A 13551-nucleotide genomic window follows, 5' to 3' on the forward strand; every position below is an offset into this window, starting at 1 on the left:
CTGCGTTCCTCCCCTGCAGCTTCACATTTTACAGATTTCAAAGTGCTGCTATCAGAGACAGGGAGAACCCTGGCTTCTGCAGACCCTGGTCACATCTGACAGAGCTGGGAGGGAAGAGCCTGTGCTCCCTCACCTTCCATAAGTGATGCAAACACAAGGTTTTAGAACAGTTACACCGAATTTACACCAGGAAGGACAAGATAAAACCCTGGTTACATGGAGCACTGCTGAAGGGGGCACTGCCCACTCCAAGAGAGTTAGAAATTTACTGATGAAACCTTTTCAAAAAGAAGTACAGAGTTGAGCATAGAAACCTTCCCCAAGAGGCTTGTTTACAAATTTAATTCAAAATTCCTGTGAGCCAGAGCTCATTACCATTTACCATTAGCACTCTTGAACCAAAAACCATTTAACAATTCTGCATGAGTCAGTACAGACAACATTCAGCTATTTCACCTTTTTACACACAAACATGTTATTTACAAAATTAATGTCGTTGGTATCTTCATATTGTTACTCTTACACTTGACATCAAGATTCCAGAGATCACTGTTTTCAATTTTTTTTTTTAGAGAATTACTTGTTGCTTTCAGAACATAAGCATTTTACAACTACTTCAAGTTAGACAGTTAAATGGCTCATTCTTGAAATGACTTACCTGTGAATACTTTGAACTCTGCTTACCACTTAGCTGTACAGTAACATTTTCTTAAATCAGCCAAGACCATCACTCGCTTGGAACAATCATAAATACCAAAGGAAGGGCACCAAGTACAGTCCCCTGTGCTGCCTGTTCCAGATGGGTTTGCTGAAATTGGGCATAGAGGCAAGGTAGGCAGCCTTGCCCCTTGGTTATCTGGGAAAAGTAATCTTAAATTATTTTTCAAAAGGAAAGAGTTCCACTTGTAGAAATTACAGTTTTCTTCATTAAGAAGATTTGGCATGCACCTTAAAAGTGTTACATCAATAGAAAACACGCTTTTGCTTTAAAAATGCAATGAGAAAATTGTATAACAAGCAATTATACACAGCAGCAGTAAACAGTGTGGGCAAACAAAATAGATGCAAAATTTCTGTATTTGGTAGACTCCTGTTGCTTTCCTAACAGTAGATTCATCAGCTTCCATCTGCCACTTATTCTGTCACAATTTTATTCAGAAGTCTGTTAGTTCACACAACTTGAAAAGGTAAGGTTCTAGTGCCAGAGTTTACAGTGACCGCCTCTTGTATCTGATAACAGGGTTGTTAGGTGTGTGTATCATTGTTGTATAATTTATAGTTGGAAAATAGTCATTTATGAGATCAAATTCATACAAACGAAGCAAAGTAGACCAGATAGTCTTAATTTGAACATAAGCAAAGTTTTCTCCAATGCACCGATGACGGCCTAGAAGGAAAGCCATAAAATGCAGTTAGAATATTTTATTGGATCCCCTTTGACAATCAGCTAACTTCAGAAGTTTCATGCAGACCTTTCTCAACACTCTGAGACTCTGATGTTTCAAATAGTTCAATAGTTCCACCCAAGTCTTATTTTTCCAAGAGCCACTGCATAAAACAGACAAGTAACTGGAATGAGATTGTGCTGTTCTGTCCCCACTAGAAAGCATTAATTTATGTATCAGGGAAGAAGCATTTGAAGCACAGGAATTAGATCAGCTCTAACTCCATCAAGGCAATATATGCAAATGTTTTGGAAGTTGTGACTCTGCAGACTTTTTCTCTGCCTTCAGCTGAACTTGTGTTACCAGGTTTGTCCTTGACTTGAAAAGATGTGAGTCAAGCATCACTCATACTAATATAAAGGTGTTTTGATAACTGCTGTGAGAGATATATACAGCTATGACTAATGCAAAACTATTAATTATTTTAACAGCACATTCACAGTAAGAAAACTTTCAGGCAGAAACAGGAAAAAAAATCTATCCTCAACTGCTGCAGTGTGGAGAGGTGCTGTAGGAGATGGCTGGTGTGAGCCACCTCAACACAACTTCACACAAGGTGCTGCATTCTCTTACTTACCAGCACCAAATGGAATATATGCAAACTTCTCTCCAGCTGCTGGGTTATCTTGAAGGTATCTGTCAGGCTTGAAGTCCAGAGCCTCATTCCAGGAGTCTCTGAGTCTGTGATTAACAGTGGGAGATACACACACTTGATGGCCAGGGGGAATATTGTATCCAGCAACACTCTACAAGAAAAGAGACAAGACCCCATACATGACAAAATGTCTCAATTTTTCTTTTTAAAATGTTACCTGAAGTGTTACATCATGAGGCTTTGAATTTCAAGATATTTTGGTCAAGTGCATTTTAAATTACTGCAACCTAACGCTTCCTCTCATACTTGAACACGACACAGAGCTCAAGTAGTTGCAGGAACCTTCCACCTGTTTTAGTAAGGCTGGCAACTCTACAGCAGGAGGTTAAAAAAAAAGAAAGAATGAAATTAAAATTTATTGAAAGGCTTTGACATTGAAGGCACATAGTTAAAAAATAACTGAATTTTTTGACATAGTACCGTATTTGCACAAACAGCAAGTTTTCTTTCAGATTTACCTAGCTTGTATTAAATGCATATCAAATTTTTCTATTACAGCAATTCAAAATACTTGGCAAACACAAAATGGTGGCACCAAACTAAGCTCAAATAAGACTTGTAACTACAATAAAGGCTCAGTTTTGCTGAAGAAAACTGCACATGGCTGTTGCTAGATCCCAGAGCTGCTCTTCTCCACGTGGAAAAATCCCTGTTCCCTCAGCCTCTCACCACCAGTGCTGCAGCCCCCTCCCCAGCCGGGTGTTTAACTTCATCAGTCTTTAGCTTGCTGGGGACTGCAGCGGTATGAAACTGGACACAATTCCACATGAAGGTAAAAAACACCAAGTTCAGGGTATTAATTGCTTTCCTAACTCAACACTGCCTATGCTACCACTGACAGAACCCCAGAATGCCATCAGCTTTCCTTCCCGCCAGCAAATAGCTCATGTTTCCTTCTGCCAGCTGAGATACCTCTCACCTGGCCTGTCCTGCTGTAGTGACATTAGCTCCAAAAAGTGTCCTCACCTGAGGAGTTCTGGCCATTCTCATCATGGTCATTATAGGAGGTCTAAGCCTTAAAGTTTCTTTTAGACAGCGATCCAGCAAACTGAGATCCTTGAGCTGAAAATAGAGAGAAAAGAATACATCAAAATACAGCCAAGTTTACTCAACACAAACAAGATGTTATTTTATACCATTTAAAAACATTTTAAAAAATCAAAGAGTAAGTAGCTTATGTATCGGTCTCAGATTCAGTCAAAGAGAGAAACTGAAAGTTTCTAACCAGGCAGAAGCCTGAGAAAATGATGGAGAAGAATGTAAAATAAGGTTCTTTATCTATCCTGTTGTTCACATTGTTTATAGTTAAGTTCTATCACTGTGCGTCATACACTGCACCAATGGTGTAAGTTGTTTTCACTTCAGGACCAATGGAGTTGGTCTGCACAAAGCTCTGTATAAAGAGCAATGTATTTTGAAATAAATCAGAGTTATACTCTCACCTTCTAAAGTAGAATCATCTCATTCCTGTCCTGCCTCAACAGCATCACTTATATTTACATGTACTTTATTAGCTACACTGATTATTTCTTTTTCATTTGATTCAATTAAGAAGAAAAAAATCACTGACCAATGCAATAAATGCAACTACTGTCTTAGTGATATGTCTCTTAAGTATTTTTTGTTGCCTAATTAAAGAACAAGGTCACACTGCACTGCGTTCCTCAGTGGAAATATAAAGATCTTCCTCTGCTACAGAAGTGCCATTTATTAACATAGGAACTGCAATTTCCTTAATGAACACTGATTTTAAAAAGTAGTATCAAGCTGAAAATTTACTCACACAGAAAGAGAAGAGGAAATGTACTGGCAAATAGTGTTATTAGAGAACAACTGTGCCAATTATTATTTTAACACAAATGCATGTGACTTTATTTCATGTCCGATGAGCTTCTAGTTTTTTTTTTAGTAAGCATTCAAAAGTATAAAAATGCCCCTCAGGACTAATGTAACATAGAAACAAACCTGGTCATAAGTTAAGGGTGGCAAGTCCTCCCCACACACCGCTTTCTGTTCTGCATAGCACTGCTCCTGTACGGCTTTGTCCCTGGCGAGGAAGAAGCCGAGCCAGGCGCTGGTGGTGGAGGATGTATGCTGCCCTGCCAGCAGCAGCCCGATCAGCATTCCCGCAATTTCATCGTCCGTCAGCGCACGCCCGTCCCTGCATTGAATGGAACCATGCTGCAGCTTCGTTTGCTCATGTTTCACCATTTAGCATTGCTGTTTATACAGCAGCATTTACAATTTCTTCTAACATACTCCTTACTCCTTCTACTCTTTTATTGCTTACTCTAAACAAAGGGGCAAAAGATCTAAGGGTAGGGAGAAGGGAGGACAGAGGGAGAGACTCTTTAGGAGCCTTAAAGAAAATCATTCCTCAACAGACAGCAAAGAGAAAGGAAGCAACCTCAGCCACCTCATGACCACCAATGAAAATCTCAGAAATCTGAATAACCATTGACAGCTGAAGTTTTAAACCCACTTTTAAGAACACAACTAGGACAAACTGCATGCAACAAAACCAATTCAGAACATGAGGGAGTGTTTCTTGGGTTTTGGTATAGTTCTAACTTAATAGCTCAAAGCTAAAGTAAATCCTCAAACGGGTCTTTAAAATCTTGGCTTACTTGTATGAAGCATCAAGTAGAGTTTGGAGCATGTCATCCTCCTTTTCCTCAGACTGTCGACGTTTCTGGATAACCTTGTAGAAAATATTCTTTATTTCTCTGTGTGCCCGATCTCGTCGTCTGCGATTCAAAACACTTCCATTAGCAACTTTACACAGCATAATGCAAAATGCTTATGAGGATTGATTTGGATGTCTAGAATAGCTTACAAAGAAGTGGTGGGGATAGGGGGCAATCCAAACAACAGTGATGTTTAGATAAAATGCTAAAGTTGCTTCCTCTGTTAGTGCTGGTACCTGAAGCTCGGCAGAGGCAGCCAGCCTGGCAGCAGCCAGGCAGCGTGAGTGAAACCCCCATCCAGGTCAGCGTACAGCTGAGCCACCTTCTCATCCAGCAAGCCTCGGATCTCCTTCCCATGTAAGCAATGACTTGCTGTCAAAATGATCAGCTCTGAAAGGGCTTCAAACAGGTCTGAGGAAAGATTTGAAAAACATTACTGAAATGTGTCTGATCAGATGTCTCTTTGAACAACTTTTTGTTTGATCACAGACACCTTTTTTCTAAGGTATTTCTTTCTAGAAACGTTTTCTAGCAGATTTAGTAATTCTTCCAAAGTAAGCCATGCATCACAACTTCAATCCTTAATAAACGTAAGTCAAGTAATAAAAAGATTTAACCCTGAAATCCAAATACATAGAGAACAAGTTCATTTTGCTACTCACTGAATTATTTTTATATCGTAGTACCTAGACAAATATAAATTTATATATTACCACATTATTAACTATATTTACATATAAATCATATACATTCAAAATAATTAAAGATGTTAAAATTTGACATGTGTTATATAATTTTTATGAATTTAAATATAAATATGTATGTTTAAATAATATTTGACACTGTTGTGCAACTGTGAACTTGCAATGATGATGATGGGAAAGTTGGGAATGAGGGAAAATAAAAATTTCACTTTGGTCATTAACATAACCATATCAACTCTGAAAATGCAGTTTTTCACTGTAGAAACTCCAAGAGCCAAGATCTCCAGTACAGGCTCTCTAGGCAGTCAGAGCAGCAGCTTTTCCCAAGGACTAGGAAGTGGCTACACTGAGCTGACTGATAACCATCCAAAATTACCACAACAGGTGCACTATGAGCTGACTAGGAAAGCAAAACAAAGACAGTCCTTCATTCCTTTCTGAGATTTTCTGAGCAGATTTATTCTCCAATAGTCTTATATTTGATTTTTAAAAATCTGTATTTTCTTTCTTCTGATGTTCAGTACACTTTTACTTATGTAATTTTTAATTTCTTTTATATTACAGTACACATCTTTTACAAAAATATACTGCATTGGCATTAAGTACTTCCCAGAAAACTGGAGGAAAAATGCATTCAATCCTGCTTACTTTTCTCTCCACATTCTCCCCAGGCTTTGAAATACTCCTTTGTTTCTTCTTCAATCACAGATACATGCTGTCTAAACTGGGCAATGTTTAGCCCAGTTTTGAGCATCTTCTTCTGTTCCAAAAATATCTAAAAGAACCAGGACAGAACAAGCAATCAGTGCAAGGATGATCATATTAATATTATTAAAACTTACTAGAATTTCTACTATATGAACATCCAGAAGTAAATAGGGATTATGATTAGGACTGCAGGGTACAGCAGATACTCAGTTTTTACTAACAGGTAGTACTCTGTTTTTCACCTTGTCTTTCAAGCAATAGTTCAGAAACATTCAAGTAAAATAACAGCTCAAAGGAGCTGCAGTTCTCTCCTTTGTAGTACCCAAAAAATTATTTTATTATCTTCATTAGGCTTTATCCCTGAAGATACAAGATGCATGCAAAGTTGAACTATGAAATGCCCTTTAGATAAATAATCACAAACACAAGCAGCCCCATCTTTGCAAAGTCTGGATTTAGCCTGTGTCCCCTGATAATGTGGCCTCCTCACTTTCTCTCAGGCAGAAGGACCCTGAACTAGAGATGACCCTTTCTTTTACAGAGCCCTCTGATCTCACTGCCCAGGAAGTCAGACACAGAAGCAGGAGGCAAACTGCTTCCAAGGAAAACAGCAAGTTTCACACCCTTTTCACCTCATCCTCTTTTTCTGTGTTTCATAGCTAACAAACCTGCTGGTGAAAAGCTCTTCATTAGATGAGAACTATTCAATGCATTCACAGGACATTGATCAGAAAATTATTTATTTTATTTTTAAGCCCTAATTATGAATTAGGCATCTGCCCTATAGCTCTGCACTGTACCATGAGTAATAGACCAAAAACTCTCTTCCCACCAAGGGCACTGCATGTACAATAAAGAGCAAAAGGCATTAAAAGAAAAGCTATTTCCTAGAAGCTTGTTTTGAGAATGCAGTAAGGACCCCAGCAGTCTGCCAGAGGGCACACAGGCCACAGAGCTATCTGCAAGAGGCTTGGAGGGAGGAGAGTGAGTATTAGTTGATATATTGACTATGGATATTAACAATTAACAGAATCACTGGTAAGTAAGCATTTTGCAGACTAAGGGGTGGTTCTTCCAAACATATGGCTGAAAGTCACATATAGATACTTAGCAGCTTAAGCAGAGAAAAGGGGGTCTCAAAATAAACTTCAGGATGACCCATCAACTGCCTTAATCGTCCCTATGTGCCTGAAGTATATGGCAATAAGAAATACCCATTTCCAAGGAGCTTACAGAAAATGCTACAAAACTGATGGATGAGATTAGATCACATCAAAGAACTAGCTCTTGCATGAAGACAGACATTCAAATCCATCCACAAACTGAAGAGTGTGAAAGCAGAAGCCAAACCATCTGTAACAAGTGGGTAAACTTTCACAGAGTTAAGGACAAACCATAACCTTTAAGTTTCAAGCAGATATCCCATAACAGTCAGAATCCACCAAACAAGCACAACACAGTGAAAATCTGGCCATCTTAGCATCCTGATTCACAGATACTCTTCTGAAGCAAGTCAGAGAAGAACAGAGATGAACATGAGATGTATTGTAGAGAATCATGCATCCTCCATGCTCCAGCAGCTACAAAAGTGATTCCCAACTCCATCCCTGACTTTTTGAGGAAGACCTCTGACTATCCAAACTGGTAGAAACAAGTCTGTTAGAATGGCCCCACTCATGAAAGAGATCTCCTAGGACACAAGAAACGATCTCTTACTTGTTATCCAGGCTGCAGTCCTGCCGGCTCTCATAGGGATGAGAAGTCATGCAAAACCATCAAGCGGCCAAGAACCTACCACCCAACCAACCACTTCTCCCCCAAACTGCTATCCACAATTTAATACTTCTGACAAAGGAGGAGACAATCAAGTTCTCCTTTACCTACTTAGAAAGCAGCAAGTTGTAGGCAGTTATCTGTGTATGAGATTTCCGAAACAACAGCTTAAGAACAACACGCTTATCTGTGGATCATGGCAAAATGCCAGGATGGAGGCAAAGATAGTAGTAATTACTGCCCTTAAGCCACATTATTAACAGGGCAACAATCACAGCACGTAGGCAGGGATGAATGAAGAGGCATGATAAGGACGAAAAGAAACTGATGGTCACAGAAGCTAGTCAAATGACTGGCATTTATACTAACAAAATGAGGCCAAAACTGAAGATCCAAAAATAAAGTACATTACAGTGCTGTTTCTTCCACACAACTACTCTGCTACACAACATGCACTGAACACAGAGTGTCAGTGGAGCAAGTGGGGCCACAGAAAAGTTGGCTTCTGCAGCTTGAGAGGCTGACAGGCCACCCTCACAAACAGGAAAGCAGCTAATGCTTAGCTCAGATACAATGCCACATGGCACAGCCCTTGTGCTCCCATGCAGACTGTATTCTGCAAACATACACTGAGTGATTTCTGTCTGAGCAAAACAAACCTTGTGGTTCAAACTGTTAAATTATTACTCCAATGTCTAGATTTGGCATGGCATAAACCTAAAGTTACCACTCTTAGGGCTTTCTCAGAAAAAAGATCTGAGGTTGCTTGGAAGGAAAAAGTGAGCTGCAGGTAGGGGCATGCTGCAAGGGAAGAAAAAAGTGTGACTCACTAGTTTTTCCTCTATGGTGAGATTAAATGGTGTCAAGAACAAAAAATAACTTCCAGAGTGACAAATGGCCAGGTGGTAAAGAAAGCAACCTGAACATACCAGATTATCCAGAATAGACGATTTACCTATACCACTGCAATATGCCACAGACACACGAACAAAACCCCATCACACAGAGCCAAGAGCTCAGGGCTGCCTACTCAGCATTGCAGCTGCACTGCTTTTCTACTGGTCTGCAATTTAAAATACAAACCGCATTCGGGACGTCATAGGCAACTCCCCTGCCGAAGACCGGCGTGGTTAACCGGGAGTACACATCCTCTGCGTTCAGATCTTCGTTCTTGCTATTGAAGAGCAGAGCAGCAGCATCACTACCCAGTAAATATGTGAATGTCTTGCCAACCATAGTGAAACTGAACACAGGTCCATACTGAGAGAAAGAATAAACAAAAAATAAATTTATTTGAAATAAAAACAAAAATCATTAAATCCTTATCCCCTACAGTCTTTCATAAATTACTTTTTATCCTAAGAAGTAAGTCCAGACATTTAATAAAGATAAATATATTTTAAAACCACATTTAAATTCATTCTTTATGTACATAGTGATATCTAATGTTATAATGAACACATGTGAACATGCACATTTTAAAACCATTTATTTTAGAAAACATTAATAAAAGATCAACCACACACAAAAAAAAACTAGCAGAGAGATTGTAGCACATATTTACCCTAGTAATCTACAAACACTTTCTCAAAAAAAATCTGGACTTACGGAGTTATGCATACATAATTAGGGGCAAATAAGATTTTGAAGTTTAGAAGTCATCTCCAGTAGACCTTCATGTACCAGATTTGGCTTCCTCTAAGCTAATCAAGCTAAGATTTAAGCTTATAACTCTAGATAGTTTTAGACAATGTGAAACAGCTTCATAAATCTAATTTAATTGGAATTAAAGCTCTACTTTAGTTAATTTCTTATAGGCTGTTACAGTATAAAAACTACTGAGCTCTTTAAACACCAGCTCTTTTAAAATATCAGAGAGGCCTTAAAATTCATCAAGTTGCTGATAGAGGTGACCAGCTACATTCCAACCTGGTCATAAATTGGTAAATAATGTGATTAAAAGTTACTAATTTCAGCAAGAAAAAACTTCATGCAAATGATTTTTTAACTCACTTGTGATTCAGCTATGAGTATTACCCAAATGTACAAGCATATTTGTGATGTGAATCATGAGAGCTCAGAAAACACTACTGCTACATAAAGAGATCTGAAGATCACAATGCCTACTGTGCACACCCGTATTTGAGGTGGTAAATGAGAATGAACTGATTTTAAACAGGCCTTAGACAGAGAACTTAATAGATACACAAAAATGTTCTTGTATATGCTCAGCCAATCATGTGGGAAAACATACCTTGTCATAAGCATTTTCCAAAAATTCAATGGGACTTTTTCCAAATGCAATTGCATGACCAAGGAAAGGGATGCCTGATGGAATAAAAGGTGGGTAGTTCTGTAGAAGAAAGAGAAAAATAAACACTGAATTTTCTTCAGAGATTATCAGACTCATGAACTAATAGAATATCCTGAACTGGAAGGGACCCATAAGGATCAAAGTCCAGCTCGGGGCCCTGCACAGGGCCACCCACAAGGGTGACAGCCTGTGCCTGACGCAGTTGTCCAAACGCTTCTTGAACTCTGCCAGGCTTCACCTTCCTGGCACGGGCCAGTGCCCAAAAGTAACAAAATCATGTCTATTTACATAAAACTAACCACAGAGCAAGTTTTTTATATATTTGTTTAAACCCTTTTGTGAAAAGGCCAACTTTAAAAGAATATTCAGTTGTTTAGATAGAAGCACATTTAAAAGCAACAAAGGTTAAAATAAAGGGAATAGGATTAAGATTCTTCCTGTGCTGCCTGTGAATGTGAAGCACGAAGATACTGCAACTGAAATGAAGGCAGCCAGAAACGAAACGGCGCTGGAGGATTTGTTCAAAAGCCCTTCAAAAGGGCCTTCAGGTTAGCACTGTGTTTCACAGACCAGCGGGCACCTTCTCTCTCTTACGGCCCATCGATGCATCGGCACCGGGAGCGCGCTCGGCTCCGCAAGCCGCGGGCGCTGCTCCCGCCGCGCTGCGGCGCCGGCTGAGGGCGAAGCCGCCCGGCCGCGCCGGCACCGGAGCGGCGAGCCCGGGGAGCGCCGCCCGCGCCGCTCCGCTCGCCGGGCCTCGGCCGCTGCCCCTGGGCTGGCCCAGGCTGCGCCCGCTCCCCCGGCCCGCCGAGCCCCCGCCCGCACCGCTCACCTTCTGCTCGTTGCCGAGGTGCCGCCGGTACCCCAGCTGGAACAGGTAGCCGAGGCTCAGCACGAAGGCGGAGGCGGCCAGCGCCAGGGAGAGGGGGTTGCCGACGGCCACCCGCTCCAGCAGGGACCCGCCGACCTCCATGAGGTTGAGCATCTCGTCGGCGCGGCCGCTACTCGGCGCGGCTCCGCGGGGCGGGGCGGGGCGCGGCGGCGGCTCGCGGCGCTGGGCTGATCTCTGCCCATGTGACGATTGCCGGCGCCGCAGCCAACCCGCGGCCGCGCCGCGCGGGGTGACGGCATCGGCCGGGCTGCGGCCCGCGCCATTGGCGGGCGGCGCGCGGGGCCGGGCGCGGCCGCCTCAGGCTCGGCCCCCTCAGGCTCCGACGGGCCGCGGCCCGCGAACCGCGGGGAGCGCGGCTCTCCGCCGGGACATGGGGCTCGTCACGGCGAGCCGGCCCCGGGCATCACTGCCGGCGCCCCCACTCGGGCGCTGGTTTGTTTGCGCGGAGAACGAGGACGGCTTGTTTGTGTTTAATTCCGGATACTCCAAATGTTTAATGTCGGAAAATCCGCGTATTGTTTTTGAAATGAGTTTCCACTAAGACCTAAGGGTTTAAGGTGAAATAGGGCACGAAGCTGCATTTGGAGACAGAGAGCTCATCACAGCCGGGGTCAGCTTGTTGCGCACATACAATTGTTTAATTTAACAGGAATGTATCTTAGTGCATTTCCGGAAAATTCTGGTTTGAGTAGGTCTTTTAAAGGCAGTATTTGTTCATCAGCGACTCCAGTCAGTTTCGTAAGTTTTAATGTGTACATCTGGGAACACGAGCAGGAAGCTGGTTGATCATGACATACTATGAGACATTTCAACAGGGAACGGTTGCAGATTATCTGTAATGTTTTTAAATACATTTCTGCAAAGTTCAGAAACCTAAACTCTCATATATTCCCGACTTCATCTGAAATGAACTATTTGTTGTCATCAGTTCTGAGTACTTTTAGTTTAGTCAAGGCAAAAGCATAAGCTTGTTACTGAATGAATATTTTTGTAGTTTTTTTTTTAAATGTGTAATATCTTGTGGTAAACCCTGTATCAAGGTCTCACATGTGCTGAGTATTACTAGATGAGTGGAGGTAGCAGAGAACACCTGTGAATGCTGAGATGCGCACGGAATCCATGTTGAGTATCTTCAGACTCTTCATGTCAGCCACAGGGATCTAGTAGTTTTCAATTTGTTGCCTGCAAGCTCTGAAGTTTCAACACTTTTCAGGGCCAAAGGAAATTCACCAGTGCTGTAGTGATTGAGAAATACTTCCTTCGTATTTACAAGCCTTGACAATTCTTTCAGAGGACATGAGCGCTATCACTGGTTGTTACTGACATTATCTGTCAATTTATGAAGTAAGGACATTTTTGGTGGAATAGTGTCAGTCTATTTCTTCCAAGGGAGAGGATTTCCAGATTAATTACCTATATATGAATATAGCTTTTACTTCATTTTTATGCAATTGCTAGTTATATTTAAATTTTTATCGAATAGTAATTTTGTACATTATTTTTATATCTTTATCCTATAGTAATAACAGTTAAGGTAAAGCAGAGCTTTTGCAAACCATGTATGTTGAACCTGTATTTCTTTTTTCAGTCAACAGCTCAGCTTCAAACTGCATCTAGCTATAAGTTGACAATGGTTGGGAAACTCCCACGTCCCTGGAGCAATTATTCCCTGCACCAAGCAGCAGCAGCAGGACATCACCCCAGGACCAAGGCTTCCATCTTGAACAAGTTGCTCACTGGAGTTATTCCACTTGGTAAAATCCTGTCTGTTTTTCACAGTTTTAAGTTCTCTTAAACTCTTTTGCTTTACAGGGCCTAGCTGAATGTTCTACTCCGAACTTTGCTTTTGGCAGCTGTATAGGTTCTTGCTTTTTAAGAATGTGCTTGTTAGATGGACTGTAGGTGGTGAGCTGGGCATCTCATGTTTGCAAAGGCACAAGTGTCAGCTCATTTTCATTGTTTTTTTGTTTGGTAGTGAGATGAGCGTTATTGCTAATGGTCTGTCTCAGTGGTATTTGGTATCTTTCTGTTCCCATTTTTTATTTCCCTGCTTCCAGATGAAAAGAGAGCACACACCTACCTTGCCCCAGCAGGGCAGTGCGAGCTCCTGCATACCCAGCTGCCAGAAGCCTCTGGGACTGCAGACTTGGGCTCTTGCTGCTCAGTGGCTCCACTGATGTGCAACATCTGCAAACCTCTGCCTTGCCAAAATGAACAGTTTCCAGTTTACCTGGTAAATTCCTGAGCAGTTTCCAAGGTACACTACCTTAACTTAGAATCATCATGGGACTCTCTGATCCTCTCTGATGCTTTTCTTACATATCTTACAAAGATAAGCCTTACAAAGAGCCTACAAACTACTGCTCTTTGGTA

The 13551-nt window shown here is 41.4% G+C and overlaps 1 protein-coding gene and 1 long non-coding RNA gene across 2 annotated transcripts; one reads left to right on the forward strand and one right to left on the reverse strand.

Moving 5' to 3' along the window:
* Positions 1 to 326: 326 nt before the first annotated feature.
* CYP51A1 (cytochrome P450 family 51 subfamily A member 1) lies at positions 327 to 11298 on the reverse strand. Its single transcript, XM_021551659.4, has 10 exons — positions 11119 to 11298; positions 10227 to 10325; positions 9056 to 9232; positions 6140 to 6266; positions 5024 to 5198; positions 4728 to 4847; positions 4066 to 4261; positions 3067 to 3162; positions 2023 to 2191; positions 327 to 1387 (listed from the first exon to the last, which is right to left on the reverse strand). The coding sequence occupies exons 1-10, from the start codon at positions 11269 to 11271 to the stop codon at positions 1209 to 1211; spliced, it is 1491 nt and encodes a 496-aa protein (XP_021407334.3). The 5' UTR covers positions 11272 to 11298; the 3' UTR covers positions 327 to 1208.
* A 204-nt stretch (positions 11299 to 11502) lies between these two features.
* LOC146768148 (uncharacterized) lies at positions 11503 to 13435 on the forward strand. Its single transcript, XR_014953227.1, has 3 exons — positions 11503 to 11916; positions 12767 to 12932; positions 13236 to 13435. It is a non-coding gene; the product is annotated as an uncharacterized LOC146768148 (long non-coding RNA).
* The last annotated feature ends 116 nt before the right edge of the window (positions 13436 to 13551 follow it).

The sequence above is a fragment of the Lonchura striata genome, chromosome 2, assembly GCF_050655825.1.
Source record: "Lonchura striata isolate lonStrDom1 chromosome 2, ASM5065582v1, whole genome shotgun sequence".
NCBI classification, from domain to species: Eukaryota; Metazoa; Chordata; class Aves; order Passeriformes; family Estrildidae; genus Lonchura; species Lonchura striata.

What these genes read in the sequence shown, in the direction of transcription:
- CYP51A1 (XM_021551659.4), bottom strand. Translation starts at nt 11,271, where the DNA reads ATGCTCAACCTCATGGAGGTCGGCGGGTCCCTGCTGGAGCGGGTGGCC. An exon ending in ACCTCGGCAACGAGCAGAAG is followed by an intron (nt 10,326 to 11,118) that starts GTGAGCGGTGCG and finishes TTTCTTCTACAG; the next exon opens with AACTACCCACCTTTTATTCC. An exon ending in GAATGGCCAGAACTCCTCAG is followed by an intron (nt 2,192 to 3,066) that starts GTGAGGACACTT and finishes CTTTTCTTGTAG; the next exon opens with AGTGTTGCTGGATACAATAT.